We start from the raw sequence: 13298 nt of genomic DNA, 5'->3' as shown, positions 1-13298 counted from the left end.
TATACTTTTACCTGGTTTTTTATCCATTAATGGATCCATTACAGCATTAAAATCTCCAGCCACCACTAAATTAGAAGCAGCCAGTGGTAACAACATACTCTGCAATTTTTTAAAGAATTCTGATTGATTCGAATTAGGGGCATATATATTGAACAACGTCAGGGCATTATTTCCCATACTTATATCAACATGTAGCCATCTTCCATGTGGGTCCGAATTTATTATCTTAAAATTGGCCATACACTTTTTATTTATAAGAACTGCTACTCCTGCTTTTTTACCCTCTGCTGGAGCAAAAAAACATTCTTTCACCCACCCACCCGTTAGTTTCTCTGATTCCTTTATATTAAGATGGGTCTCCTGCAGACAATAAACATCCGCGTTTTGCTTCTTTAAAAATGATAATACCTTTTTCCTTTTGATTACATGATTCAGGCCATTGACATTAATAGAAAATATCTTAAGACATAATATATTTTATACTCCTTATCATAATCTTCCTCTTCCCTTCTTCCATAACTAAGATCTAAAAAACTTCTCCCCATGGCACACATTCTTACCTCCAAATTACCCAATCCCTTATTAATCTTTTCCTTAATCATCCTAGTAATATCTTTAATACCCACCTTCTTCCCACCCCTCCCTCCCCAATATAATGACTGCTTAAGGACACACATTGGACAGTAATCCCAACTTCCCCCCTCCCCCCCAGGCAACCAATATTTATTAATAACCCCTTTATCCTTTATTGAGACAAACTCACTACCTCTCCACAATATATCTAATTATATCTCTCTTCTAATCATAAAACCTTTTTTCTTTTTTTTTCCATTTTAAAGTAATTAATTTCTCTATCTATTATTTAACCTTTAGTCACATAACCATATTTATTTCCTAACATTCCATTAATGCATTTTTATCATTTCACCAATCTCTAATTCATTCCCCCAACATTTTATTTCATTCAAGAAAATTCTATCATAGTCATATATTTAATAAAAAGTATCATTTTCCTATATCTTATATTATCTAATCCATCTTCTCCTATCCTCCTTTAAATATCCAACAACAAATATCCATCTCTTCATATATTTCTGTTAAAAAAAAAACAAACTTCAATTTTATAAGTTTTTATCCTCTATTTGTATTTAAACATTTGTATTTCATTTTCAAAATAATTTTTTTTCCCTTTTTCCCCCCTTTTTATATTTCCTCTTCTCCAAATTAAATCCAATCTTTTTAAAACTATATTATCACATCAATCTTTACATTCCTTCAGCTACCAATAAATTCTTATGTATCTTTCTTTTATATTATTCATTTTCCTTTCCTTTACTTGCATTTAAATATCATATAACTTGTCCTTTCTATCATTAGTCCATTCTGCAATCTTTTCCTTATTGTCCTTTCATTCTTTACTTTCTCCTTTTCTGACTTATTAAATAAACTGAACTTTCATATTTATTTCTTATCTCCATCCATCCACTCTTAAAGACTTTTGACTGCAAATTGTCATTCTTTTTTTTTTTTTTTATAATATCCTTTAGTCTATCAGTCCTGCTTTCTTCTTCTTCACATCTATTTATTTTCCTATTCAGTCTTCACTTTTCCTTTTGTGTTAATTTGTCCAGTCCTTTAATCCTTCTTGTTCATTCTTTACTCCAACCATCCATCTTTCAGTCTCCTAAAAGTTCAGTCTAATAACTTCACTTTAATGTCTTTCCAGTCTATCCTTCTTTTTACTTTCTTCTTTACATTCTTTTATTTTCTTTTTCACTTGTTCATTTTTATTTCCTGTTCTTTGTTGCATATTCTTCTTTTTCCAACAAACAAAAGTCCCATAGTTCTTTATATTTAATTTTTTGTTCAATATCCACCAATCCAGTCTTAGTATTTATCCCTTCATTTCAACACCCATTGTGCTAAAATGACATAGGTTCTGATTTTTCTTTAGTTTTTCCGGATCAACAAAATACAAAGATTTATCCCCACAAGATACCCTCATTTTTGCTGGGTAATATAACCCATACTTATATCCTTTTTCCTTTAATTGAGATCTCAGATCAAGGAATTTCTTCCTAATATTTGCTGTATTTTTAGCAAAGTCTGGTAAAAACCATATTTTGGATCCTTTATAGTTTAAGTTTTTATCTTTTTTGGCAGCATTTAAAATTTCTATTGCTTGCTGGTATCTTAACATCTTGAATATTAATGGTCTTGGTCTCCCTTGATTTTCCAGACTCTTTATTGGAATCCTGTGCGCCCGTTCTATTTCCAAAGGCTGTTTGAAATCCAACTGCAATAATCTAGGAATTAAATTTTCTAAAAACTGTATTGCATTTTTCCCTTCCAAATTTTCCTGTATTCCAAAAAGTTTTATATTCTTTCTTCTTCCACAGTTTTCGTAATCTTCCAGCTGACTTTTCAATTGAATTATTTCCAAACTGTCATTTTTGCATCTTTTTCCTTCACATTCTAAGCTCTCCATTTTAACCTCTAACTCTGTTGTTCTTTTATTAGCTACTTCCATTTGTCTGTGTATATTCAGGATTTCTTCCTTCAGTTCTGCCATATTACTCACAGTCTCTGTCAGCATTTGTTTGATTTGCCTCAGTTCCCCCATAACTTCAGCTTTGCTTAACTCCTCTGATACATCAGCAGGAAGCAGAACCTTACTCGGGGTAATTTGATCCTGCTTCTGCCTTTTCACAGCCCCTCCGGTTTCACTTTTACTCTGTCGGGTGCTCGCCATGCTCCCGCTGTCCTCTCCGATGTTTTCAGCCGAAAACAGTTTAAAAGGAAATCTTTATTTATTCAACGGTTGCCCAGGTAAGAGGAGCGCTGCGATCACACGACCATTTTGTGTGCATGCTAAGCCACGCCCCTAGGGATTTTATTTTATAAAGTCACATAGGAGTCTATTCTGTTCTTATAGAAAGGGTAAATTTTTGGAATTTTGATAGGGGTCCTGCTCTAAAACTGTTCCACTGTGGATAGTGTGTTAAAATGTATATTTGGAAATGAACAGAGAATAAAATTGAAATTGTCATAATGCCCCTGTATTGCTCCATCTTGTGCATCTTGACTACTGTGTGAAATTCTAATTCTCTCACCTCAAAAATATATAGCAAAACTAGAAAAAGATACAGACAAGCAAAGCCAACTTTTCAAAATTATTGGGAGTGCCAAACTCAATGAAAATTCTCTCTTTCTGGTCATAGCCAAGAAGCATGTTCAATACTGGGAATACTCAAGCACCCACAGCACTCCCAGAGTTGCTTCCTTTGCAGACAAGGGTAACAAAAGTGACAAGAGAATGTAACATATCTGATAAAAAGGCTAAATAGGTTAAGATTATTAACCTTGAAGAGGATGCAGATGAAAGGAGATATGATCAAGGTCTAAAATTGTTGTTTAACTAGGGCAGGAGTAGGCAATTCCGGTCCCCGAGAGCCGGAGCCAGGTCAGGTTTTCAGGATATTCACAATAAGTATGCATGAGATACATTTGCATCTCAAGGAGGCAGTGCAAGCAAATCCATATCATACATATTAGAAAACCTGACCTGGCTCCGGCTCTCGAGGAGCAGAATTGCCTACCCCTGAACTAGGGGATCCGATGTGAAATTAACAGGGAGTATGTTCAAAACAAATTTTTAAAGCACTGACCATTACTTGACCTGGGCATTCCATGACAGCCTAATCTGGGCTTCGGCTCTGAATATCTCTGTCTTGCCTGGCACTGGCTGACATTCAGACTGGTACCTGGATAACTACACAGATAAAAGTTAAGGTGGTCTTTTTGCTACCCTAATGTTATATCTAGGCACTTACCTAGTTAGTGTACTGAAAATCACTGCTGCCTTTGACTCACCTCCACAGACAACTCCAGCACTAACTTGCTATGGAAGTATCCCTGGAATTTCAGCAGCACTAACCAGTTATGTGCCACTGAAAATCCAGGATCACCCAGTCAACACAATTTAACTGGACAGGAGCCTCGCCAGCCTCCTTATATTGCTTTAAATATCAGGCCCAGTACTTTTTTCAGTCAGTTAAGCTGTGGAATTTGCTGCCGGAACAAGTATTGCTGGGTTTATAAAAAGGATGAAGGTATATTTTTGGAGGGAAATGTCATAAGACGTGCCATCCTGGCTCAGTTCAAAGATCCATTAAGCTCAACATCTATCTCTGACAGTGGCCAAGCCAGAATGTGGCAGGATCCTGAAGAGTAGATCCATTCCTTCTGTGCCGGATTTAAACTTGGTGAGGCTCTATGCCATGTAAAGCTTGGAGGCCCTTTGTTAATAAGTTACACCATATTGTATACCCTAGAAACAATATGTAAACTGGAAGAATTCTGATAGGCTGAATCACACCTTTTGGTGGGAATCCCTGTGCTTATGTTATAGATACGCATATCCTTTCGTCAATGTTTTTTTTATATATATATTCAATCTTTAGTTACCTTTCTAGGGCGTCAGACATGCCATTTTTATTCGCCTCAATTCTGGCGATATAAAAAGTATTTATGGCTATGACTCTGGCTGTGGCCTCTTCATTCGCCCATTAACATCAATTATTCTAGTTTTTTGTATTTTTTTCTTCTTTTTTTCAATTTTATAATAAAGTGCTGTTGCTTATATTCTTAAATATTGAAGTGAAAATAACTTATCTTAAAAAGACGTTGTTTCTTTAGTACATTCGGACCAGGGGCCTGTCAAATCGACATGTTTCGCCTCCTCGGCTTTTTCAAGATTTTGTCCCCTGCACGAATGAAAGAAGACAATTTTACTAGACACCCCATATATTCTTACTTACAGGCAGCTATAGATTAAATGATAATAGTAATAATCATAAGCTCACCCTTTTCTTTTTTGTATGACCATCCCGATACTAAAGCATTTTTGATCTGTCAAGATGGCCGCGGCGTCTTTTGGTCGAGTATAAGTACCTCCCCAGATCAAAAATGCTTTAGTATCGGGATGGTCATACAAAAAAGAAAAGGGTGAGCTTATGATTATTACTATTATCATTTAATCTATAGCTGCCTGTAAGTAAGAATATATGGGGTGTTTAGTAAAATTGTCTTCTTTCATTCGTGCAGGGGACAAAATCTTGAAAAAGCCGAGGAGGCGAAACATGTCGATTTGACAGGCCCCTGGTCCGAATGTACTAAAGAAACAACGTCTTTTTAAGATAAGTTATTTTCACTTCAATATTTAAGAATATAAGCAACAGCACTTTATTATAAAATTGAAAAAAAGAAGAAAAAAATACAAAAAACTAGAATAATTGATGTTAATGGGCGAATGAAGAGGCCACAGCCAGAGTCATAGCCATAAATACTTTTTATATCGCCAGAATTGAGGCGAATAAAAATGGCATGTCTGACGCCCTAGAAAGGTAACTAAAGATTGAATATATATATAAAAAAAACATTGACGAAAGGATATGAGTAATACTATATTAGTCAATGTAAAGAACATCGGCTTATATGTATACTATGTTATAGATACGAACATATGAATTCAGAACTAAAGGTCATGGTAAAAACTTCAAGGAGATTTGGGGCCCATTAGCTAATTTTGTATCCACTAATTAATTAATAGTCTAAGCCTTACATTTTATTGAGTTTTACACACATCCGGGGTGGGAGGGAGGAGGGGAATATGTCTATATTATTATTTGTTAGCAATAAGTGCTGTTATTTGGTGTTAATTGTTGTATTTCTGTATGTACTTGTGTATGTTTTAAAATGAATAAAGATTTATTAAAAAAAAAAAAATAATTTTAACATACATTGATTGATTATATATCTGACAAAATTAGTAATTTGGATCACTTTTATTAATATAAGTAATAATGAACTTGTTTGTAAAGTCAGAAGCCTGCTAACAGAAAATTAATGTATAAATTACCTAAATTCATTACGTATGAAGCCAACTTTAGAGTATCAAACATTTAAACAACTGATAAAAAGCCACATAAAATTTTCAGAGCCCCTTAAAAATTCTGAACTTTTGTGAGGCCTCTGCAGATCATGAGGCCCTAAGCTGTACCTTATTTAGCTTATATTCAAAGGTAAATCTGGGACTGCATTCCTTGTTGTTCATTCCCAGAGGATAAGTGAAGGCTTTCCCAAATCTATATGGTTGATAATAGTTTGTTTTATAGACCTTTCCTTCACAGATCTGCCTCCATTTTTTTTTTCTTTTTAAAGGAAACATTGAAAATCATAGGTAAAAATAGACAGCTCTTTTACCTGGGTAAATGATTTTAACCCTTTATAGGGGACTCAAAAAGGATAAAATCAAGAATAAAATTAAAAAATATATTTAATGACAGAAAGGGTGGTAGACGCAGTGATAGAGACAAAACTAGTAACACAATTGCAGAAAACCTAGGATAAGCACAGAGGATTATTATGAAAGCAATGGCATGACTGGTCTTTAGTAATGCAATAGGACAGATTGGGCAGAATAGATTGGCCTTATAGTTTATCTATTGCTATGTAAATTCTGCCTGCCAATGATGGAAATGCATAGACGCTAAGGGTGACCCATCCCAATGCTTGAGATTGAAGGCCAATGAGTGAGGGTTTTTTCATAGGCCTCAGCCATGTCTAAAACTAATTCTGGCAGATGCACATATTCCAAAAACTGACATATTCCAATCAATAAACAGAAAATAAAATTATTTTTTCTACCTTTGTCGTCTGGCCATTTTTTTATTTTTATTTTGTTGGTCCTAGTATCTGGTTTCTGCTTCCCTCTCTCTTCTCTTAACTGTTTTGCCAGAATCTTCCCTCTATGCACATCTTCCTCACCCCCCCCCTCATTAGATCTGTCTCTCCTACCTGATCTCCTGTCCAGCACCTCTTTCTCTCCTTGCCCCCTCTACAATGGCATCCCCTCCTCTCATGCATTCAGCCTCCCTCCTCCCAGATGTACCCAAATGATTTCCTGGTGGTATAGGATAGGTCAGGCAACAGTGATCGCCAGTTGCTTCTTCCCTTGCCGGCTCCAAGGCTCAAAATGGTGTCTGTGATCTCTCGCAGTAGTCTCATGAGGGTTTGCAGCCACCATTTAGAACCACAGAACCCACAAGGAAGACAGCGGATTGGGGATTGCTGCTGCCCAATGGACCTACCCTAGACCAACAGGGAATCATTTAGGTAGGTCCAGGGGAAGGCTGAATGTGTGAAAGGAAGGAGCTTCAGCATGCAAGTTGGAGTCCAGGGCCAAATGCATGTTGACTCGGTATGTCTGATTTAGCAGAGGTACTATTCGGTTTAGCCCCTAAATATATAACTAACCTTTTCTCTTTCTCAGCCAACAGACATAAGAGAAGCTCACACTTGAATTTTGTTTCCCCTCCGGTTAGAGGATGTAAATTTAAAAGACATCATAGAAACATAGAATATGATGGCAGAAAAGGGCCGGCGGCCCAACAAGTCTGCCCAATCAAGATCCCTCCCACCCTCGAAAAACTATCCTCTATTATACCTCTGTAGCATAGAAACATCTTTTCTCACATCAGGCAGAATTATGGGGTAAAGATCTGGAACAATTGCTTATGCCTACTACTTATGGGGAATTTAGGAAACGCCTAACATATCTGTTCCTGAAGTATTTAGGCAATTAACCTGCACAATCTTATTCCACAATAACTGATCCCTAGAGATGTTAATCACTAGCTTTTAACTTGGTTAACTCCACTCAATTTGCAGCATTTTTTAATCATTGTAAACTGCATAGAACTTCACGGTCCTGCGGTATATAAACTGTAATTATTATTATTATTCTCATTTTCCTGCTCTCCAGCAGCCCTGCCAGCATCTCTTATTTTTCTTGCTCCTCTGGTCTGCTGAACTTACTTGAGGTCAGATGCACTGTAGTGATGCTGCTTCCAGCTTATGCTGGACCTTTTTTCTGCCACTACCCCTCCTATGACACTAGTTCCAGTTTCTGGAAGTGGGGCAGTGGCCAGAAGCTGCGACTCTTCAGTGCTACAGACTTTGCAAATTCTGTGGACCTTGGGAGTCAGGAAAGTGAAACGTGCCAAGCCAGGCCATGATGCAGGAGAAGCAGGAAAGGGAGAGAGTGAGCCAGCAATGTGTGAGATTAGTTATGCGTGTAAGCTGAAGAATGGTCCCGAATGCGTGTCACACCAAATGCGTGCGACTTGGCATGTCTGGAGATGTATTCGTAGGGTGTGTGTGTTTAGAAGTCTCAATACTATTATTACGCTTTAATTTGCCGATTCTGAGTTTATTTCACTTATTGTATTTGTTTATATTTGGTCTTTTATCACTGTTATGCTGGTAACAAAATTGTAAGTTTTATGTTGAATTGTACTTGCTGTACACTGCCAAGTAAATAAATAAATGCATGCATACTAGACCAGTAGGAGATGTGACGGAGCTTAATCGAGGTATATTGTCAAACTTGTCTGGGATTTCAAAATTAGAATACCAGAGGGTTCTCTTGGGTAGGACTGAAGATTTGTTACTGCTTACCCCCCTTGTCCCCAGTCCAGGTACTTACAGCAGCATAGTGGGACAGAAGGCCACATCAGCTCCTGTTGCCGTGACCTTTGACCCTGCCCATCCACATAGATTCCAAGTCCAGTGAAGCAGAGGATATATTCACTCAAGCTGACCTTCACTGCAGCCAGTGCCTCCATCTGCAGTGGAGTTAACCAGGAGAGGCTCATATCATCAGAGGCTGGAAGGTTGATAGGGGGCACTTCGTTCATTAGATGATGCAAAGAAAATCCCCCTACGAAGCCTATACACAACCGGTCCCCCAAAATGTCAAGGCACTGCACAATCCCCGATGCCTGGATTTCTCTGATCTTTTGAAGTCGAGTCCCAGGGCCACTGAGTCGATAACACAGTATCTGCCTTTTGGCAGCAATGCAAAGGGCTGTGGCAGTTCCCTGGCAGATGAGCTCCAGAGCCATTGCCTGGCAGCCCTTAGCCTCTCCAATCTTGAGGCCACTGCTCTCAGGATCATCCAGGTCAGTCCAGGTGAAAAGCCGGACGCTGTGACTTTTGCCAGACAAGACGCACACAAGCTGGGCTTTGGAGCTCACTTGGATGTCAAGAACCTTTTTGCAGTCTCCAATCTGGGTGATTACTGCAACCAGAAATTAAAATAAAACTCAATGAACTAAAAAGTTACAAAAAAAAACCATTGTTAAATGATGTGTAATATTTCTTACCAGCCTAAAACCAATGGAAGTTCTCTCCTGCACATTAGTATGCCATTTATCTTATTCGGTAGCTCTCTCAGCTGCTATACACATAGTTTATACATCTGGCTTGGACGCGGAAAAAAACCAGATATAAAATGGTGTAATCAAGCCAGGCATATAAGCTATATGTCCGAGGGTTCTTCAAAAAGCTTCCACACTTTCATATTTTTGTGGAAAATAGTTGGGGCAGGAGGAATGGTAAGATGATGTGTTGTAGTGACTATAGTCAAGTCAGGCAAGCCGGTTCACCCTGTATGTAGTGATGTAATTTGCTTTTGAGATATTTAATAAATAGTGTTTAAACAAATAAAAGTGCAGAAATGTTTTGAAGATCCCTCTTAGATGGGCAATATTCAACATTTATGTACAGGAAAAGGTGTATAGCTACATATTTATTAGTGTTTGCTGTAATGCAGCACAGCTGAATATAACAGTAATTTGAACAGTTTTGATGCTTCAAATGTTTTCTAATGTTGAGACCTCCTTGTAATTTTCCCAACTATTCTTATTTATATATAGTATCTTTTAACAGACCCTCAGAAATGCCACCAGCCACTCAAATGCATATCATAGTGGTTGGATTTATACATTAATTCCTCACCGGGTCAATCCAACTATTTTTTAAATTTTTTATATTGATGATTTTCAAAAAGTGCATCAGTGCATAGATAAAACTTTTTATAAATATAAAGCTAATACTTAGCTTAGCTTAGGTGGTCCATTCTAAGGGATCCTGTCACCGACATGTTTCACCCTGCTCGGGTTTCATCAGGGTTGTAATCCCTCAGTTAGAGTTGGTTTCCCACAACGCTACCACTCCCAAGATTTCAAAAATCTTGGGAGTGGTCGTGTTATGGGAAACCAACTCTAACTGAGGGATTACAACCCTGATGAAACCCGAACAGGGTGAAACATGTCGGTGACAGGATCCCTTAGAATGGACCACCTAAGCTAAGCTAAGTATTAGCTTTATATTTATAAAAAGTTTTATCTATGCACTGATGCACTTTTTGAAAATCATCAATATAAAAAATTTAAAAAATAGTTGGATTGACCCGGTGAGGAATTAATGTATAAATCCAACCACTATGATATGCATTTGAGTGGCTGGTGGCATTTCTGAGGGTCTGTTAAAAGATACTATATATAAATAAGAATAGTTGGGAAAATTACAAGGAGGTCTCAACATTGGCCAACCTTTCATAATTTCTGTTGATACGTATTTCCCATCTAAATAGACTTTCTTGACTAAATAATTTACATCAAATGTTTTCTAGACATTTTGTTGAATATTGACCTCCTGGTTTCTGCTAATAATAATAATAATTTTATTTTTATATACAGTCCTACCACATAGTTCTAGGTGATTCACATACATTAAAAATTATACAATCAATGAATAAAATACAATTTCCTAAAATACATTAAGATCCAATAAAATGTGCTGGCTATAAAATCAATGAACATTTACCTATCAATTCTGAAACATCAGTTTATAAATTTGTCAAATAAATCAGTTTGTAGTAGTTTCCTAAAAGACATATGAATGTGCTTGAAAAATAATAGTACTTAACCATATATTCATTTTACCTGCCTGAAAACTGAGGAATCTATCGAAAAATCTCTTGTAACGACACGGCTTGATAGTCGGAAGGACAAATAAATATTGCCTTCGAGTAATCCTATTAAGGTTTATATCGTTCAAAGCATGAAGACAAATAAAAAGGCACCATACCAAACAACATTTTAAAACAGATACAACCGAACTTGAACAATATCCTTGCCTCGAACGGCTAGAGTGTGCATGTGTGCCACTGCCATACCCATTGTAGACCTTTTCTCCTATTCCTGAACAATGTGACACTTACCATTCCTGGTGACATGCACAAGGAACAGCCCCTCCTCCGTTCCTAGAGCAAGCCGCTCCTCATCTGTAAGAAAAGCCTCAAATATGAAATTACCAATGGCAACAGGAGCTTCCCATAAGAAAAGAAAAAATTATTCTGCCCAACTCCTTCCCCCATATCCAAAGTCAATCTGTGAATCTCTGAAAATGAGAAAAGAGGCCATGGAGGGAGAAGAAACCCTGGAGACAGTTAGAGTGAAGTAATAATAAAGCCCTTACATTGGGGAGAACTGGTTATGAGACACAAATGCAAAGCAGTAAGAGAGGAGGGATCCTTGATGAAGCTAGACAGGAAGCAGTAAGAAGAGAGGCTTCACAGTAGAAGGATCCCTGATGACAGTGAGAAGCAAGGATCCCCTATGAAAGTTATCTAGGAAGAGGCGTAGACTATGAAAGAGCACGAGGCTGACCTATGATGGAAGCAGAGAGTGCAGCACGGATGAGTGGCAAGCCATTGTCATATGCCTCCTTCAAGACATAGATGATCCGCTCATGCTGCTTGTTTTCAGTCAGAATGCAGTGCAGCTCTTTAATTACTTGAACCCACTTCTTCATCTCTTCCTCACTGTCTGCCAGCAGCAGCAAGGAGCAGACAGTACTAGGGACAGTGAGCTGAGTGGCAGTGATCTGAAAAGAGGATAAGGAGGTACACAGCTTTAGGTTAAATGACAAGAAAACCATTCACACTTCTCCCCGTCATTCCCTCTACCCTCTCTGCACCACAAGTCTGATAGATAATCAAGTCACAACAAATACATAATTGATGCTTAAGAAACACACCTTAGCAGCCTATTTACCAAAATATGTTAACATGTGTTAGGCAAGAGACTCCACTGTGGTGACTGAAACCCCCACCAAAACAACCTGACTTATCAGTAGTTAAATTTTACCTTGGCTTTGTAAACCATCCTGCACCCCCCCACACTTGATGGTGATGGTTTTAATAAATATTTTTTTAAAAAGTAGGGTGTTTCTTTACCGCTGACAGTAATTTCTAGTCTCTCCAACTGCAGCTGTTATGTAACCCTTAAAAGTATGATTGATTCTTAAAAATAAAACCCCCCAAATCAACTATTACTGGTTTACCTGTATGCCCTTTTTTTGTTTCATTAAATTATAAAAAAAAAAAAATTTCCGAGTATTTGAATTTACTTGGAGGGAACAGAAATCCTAATAAATCCTTCTAAATGTCTTCTATGCTCCCTCCTGAATTACTGAAAATAGTGAGCCAGCTTAGCCTGCATGCAACATGGAAGGACATATTTCCTTCACCTATGGCTTACATATGTTTTTCCCTCCCATACATAATTCCCACTCCGTTTATGATCCAACAAAGTTTCCTGGTAGGTTAGAAATGATACAAAGAAGGAACTTTTCAAAGCCATTTTCATAGCTACAAGTTCTTTGAAAAAAAATATTATATGTTACCTGCTAATTTTGTTTTGTCTCATCAGATCAGTTCAGAATATCTGGGTTTGTGTCTGTCAACCAGCAGATGGAGACAGAAAGACAAAATAGTTGTGTGTGACTCGCCCCTTAAGAGTACCATGCAAAGATTAGGTTCTTAACTTTGATAATCTTCTTTCTGTTAGTCCCTGTAGGATTCCATACACTAGGTGTTCAATCCCAACCCGCAATCTGGAAGTTGCAGAAATCCAACGCTTTTCTCAGCACATCCTCCTTCCCCTTAGACTGTGAGCTATAGACCTATCCAGTTGAGTCCCAAAGCCAAGCAACATACCTGAACAAATCCATGACAAAGAGAGAACGGGCAAAGACCCCCAGCAACAAACAATTCTTGAAATGGTCTGCTCTGCAAAACATGAACAAGTAATAAACAGGTACAAAGGCAACTCAGAAAAAAACAATGAGGAACAATATAGAACAATGCTGTGTGCAATGAGCACCCCAAGAAAGAGCCTTCAGCAATGCGCACTCTCACAGAAAACTCCCCACAGGATCTGGCAACTAGCTGGAAAATATTCAAAACTTAAGGAGAATAGCCGAGGCAGAAAGAAGCAGGCAATTCCAAACCACTGCGTGGACACTGAGAGGGTGGGTCATATGAACTCCTACAGGGACTAACAGAAACCTAATCTTCCATTCTGTTATGTCCCTTTCAGATTCCATAC

General features: G+C 37.7%; 1 protein-coding gene across 1 annotated transcript in view; it reads right to left on the bottom strand.

Annotated features, from left to right (window-relative positions):
* Nucleotides 1-13298, bottom strand: part of CDC42BPG (CDC42 binding protein kinase gamma) — a 163069-nt gene that overhangs the window by 20898 nt on the left and 128873 nt on the right. The window contains exons 28-30 of the mRNA XM_033956323.1: nt 11577-11793; nt 11129-11191; nt 8549-9142 (exon numbers count right to left, since the gene is read on the bottom strand). Of these exons, the coding sequence (XP_033812214.1) occupies nt 8549-9142; nt 11129-11191; nt 11577-11793 (874 nt within the window). The remainder of the gene's footprint in view (nt 1-8548; nt 9143-11128; nt 11192-11576; nt 11794-13298) is intronic.

The sequence above is a fragment of the Geotrypetes seraphini genome, chromosome 8, assembly GCF_902459505.1.
Source record: "Geotrypetes seraphini chromosome 8, aGeoSer1.1, whole genome shotgun sequence".
Taxonomy (NCBI): domain Eukaryota; kingdom Metazoa; phylum Chordata; class Amphibia; order Gymnophiona; family Dermophiidae; genus Geotrypetes; species Geotrypetes seraphini.
The sequence above is the reverse complement of the archived record's forward strand: the minus strand, read 5'-3'. Positions and strand labels throughout refer to the sequence as shown.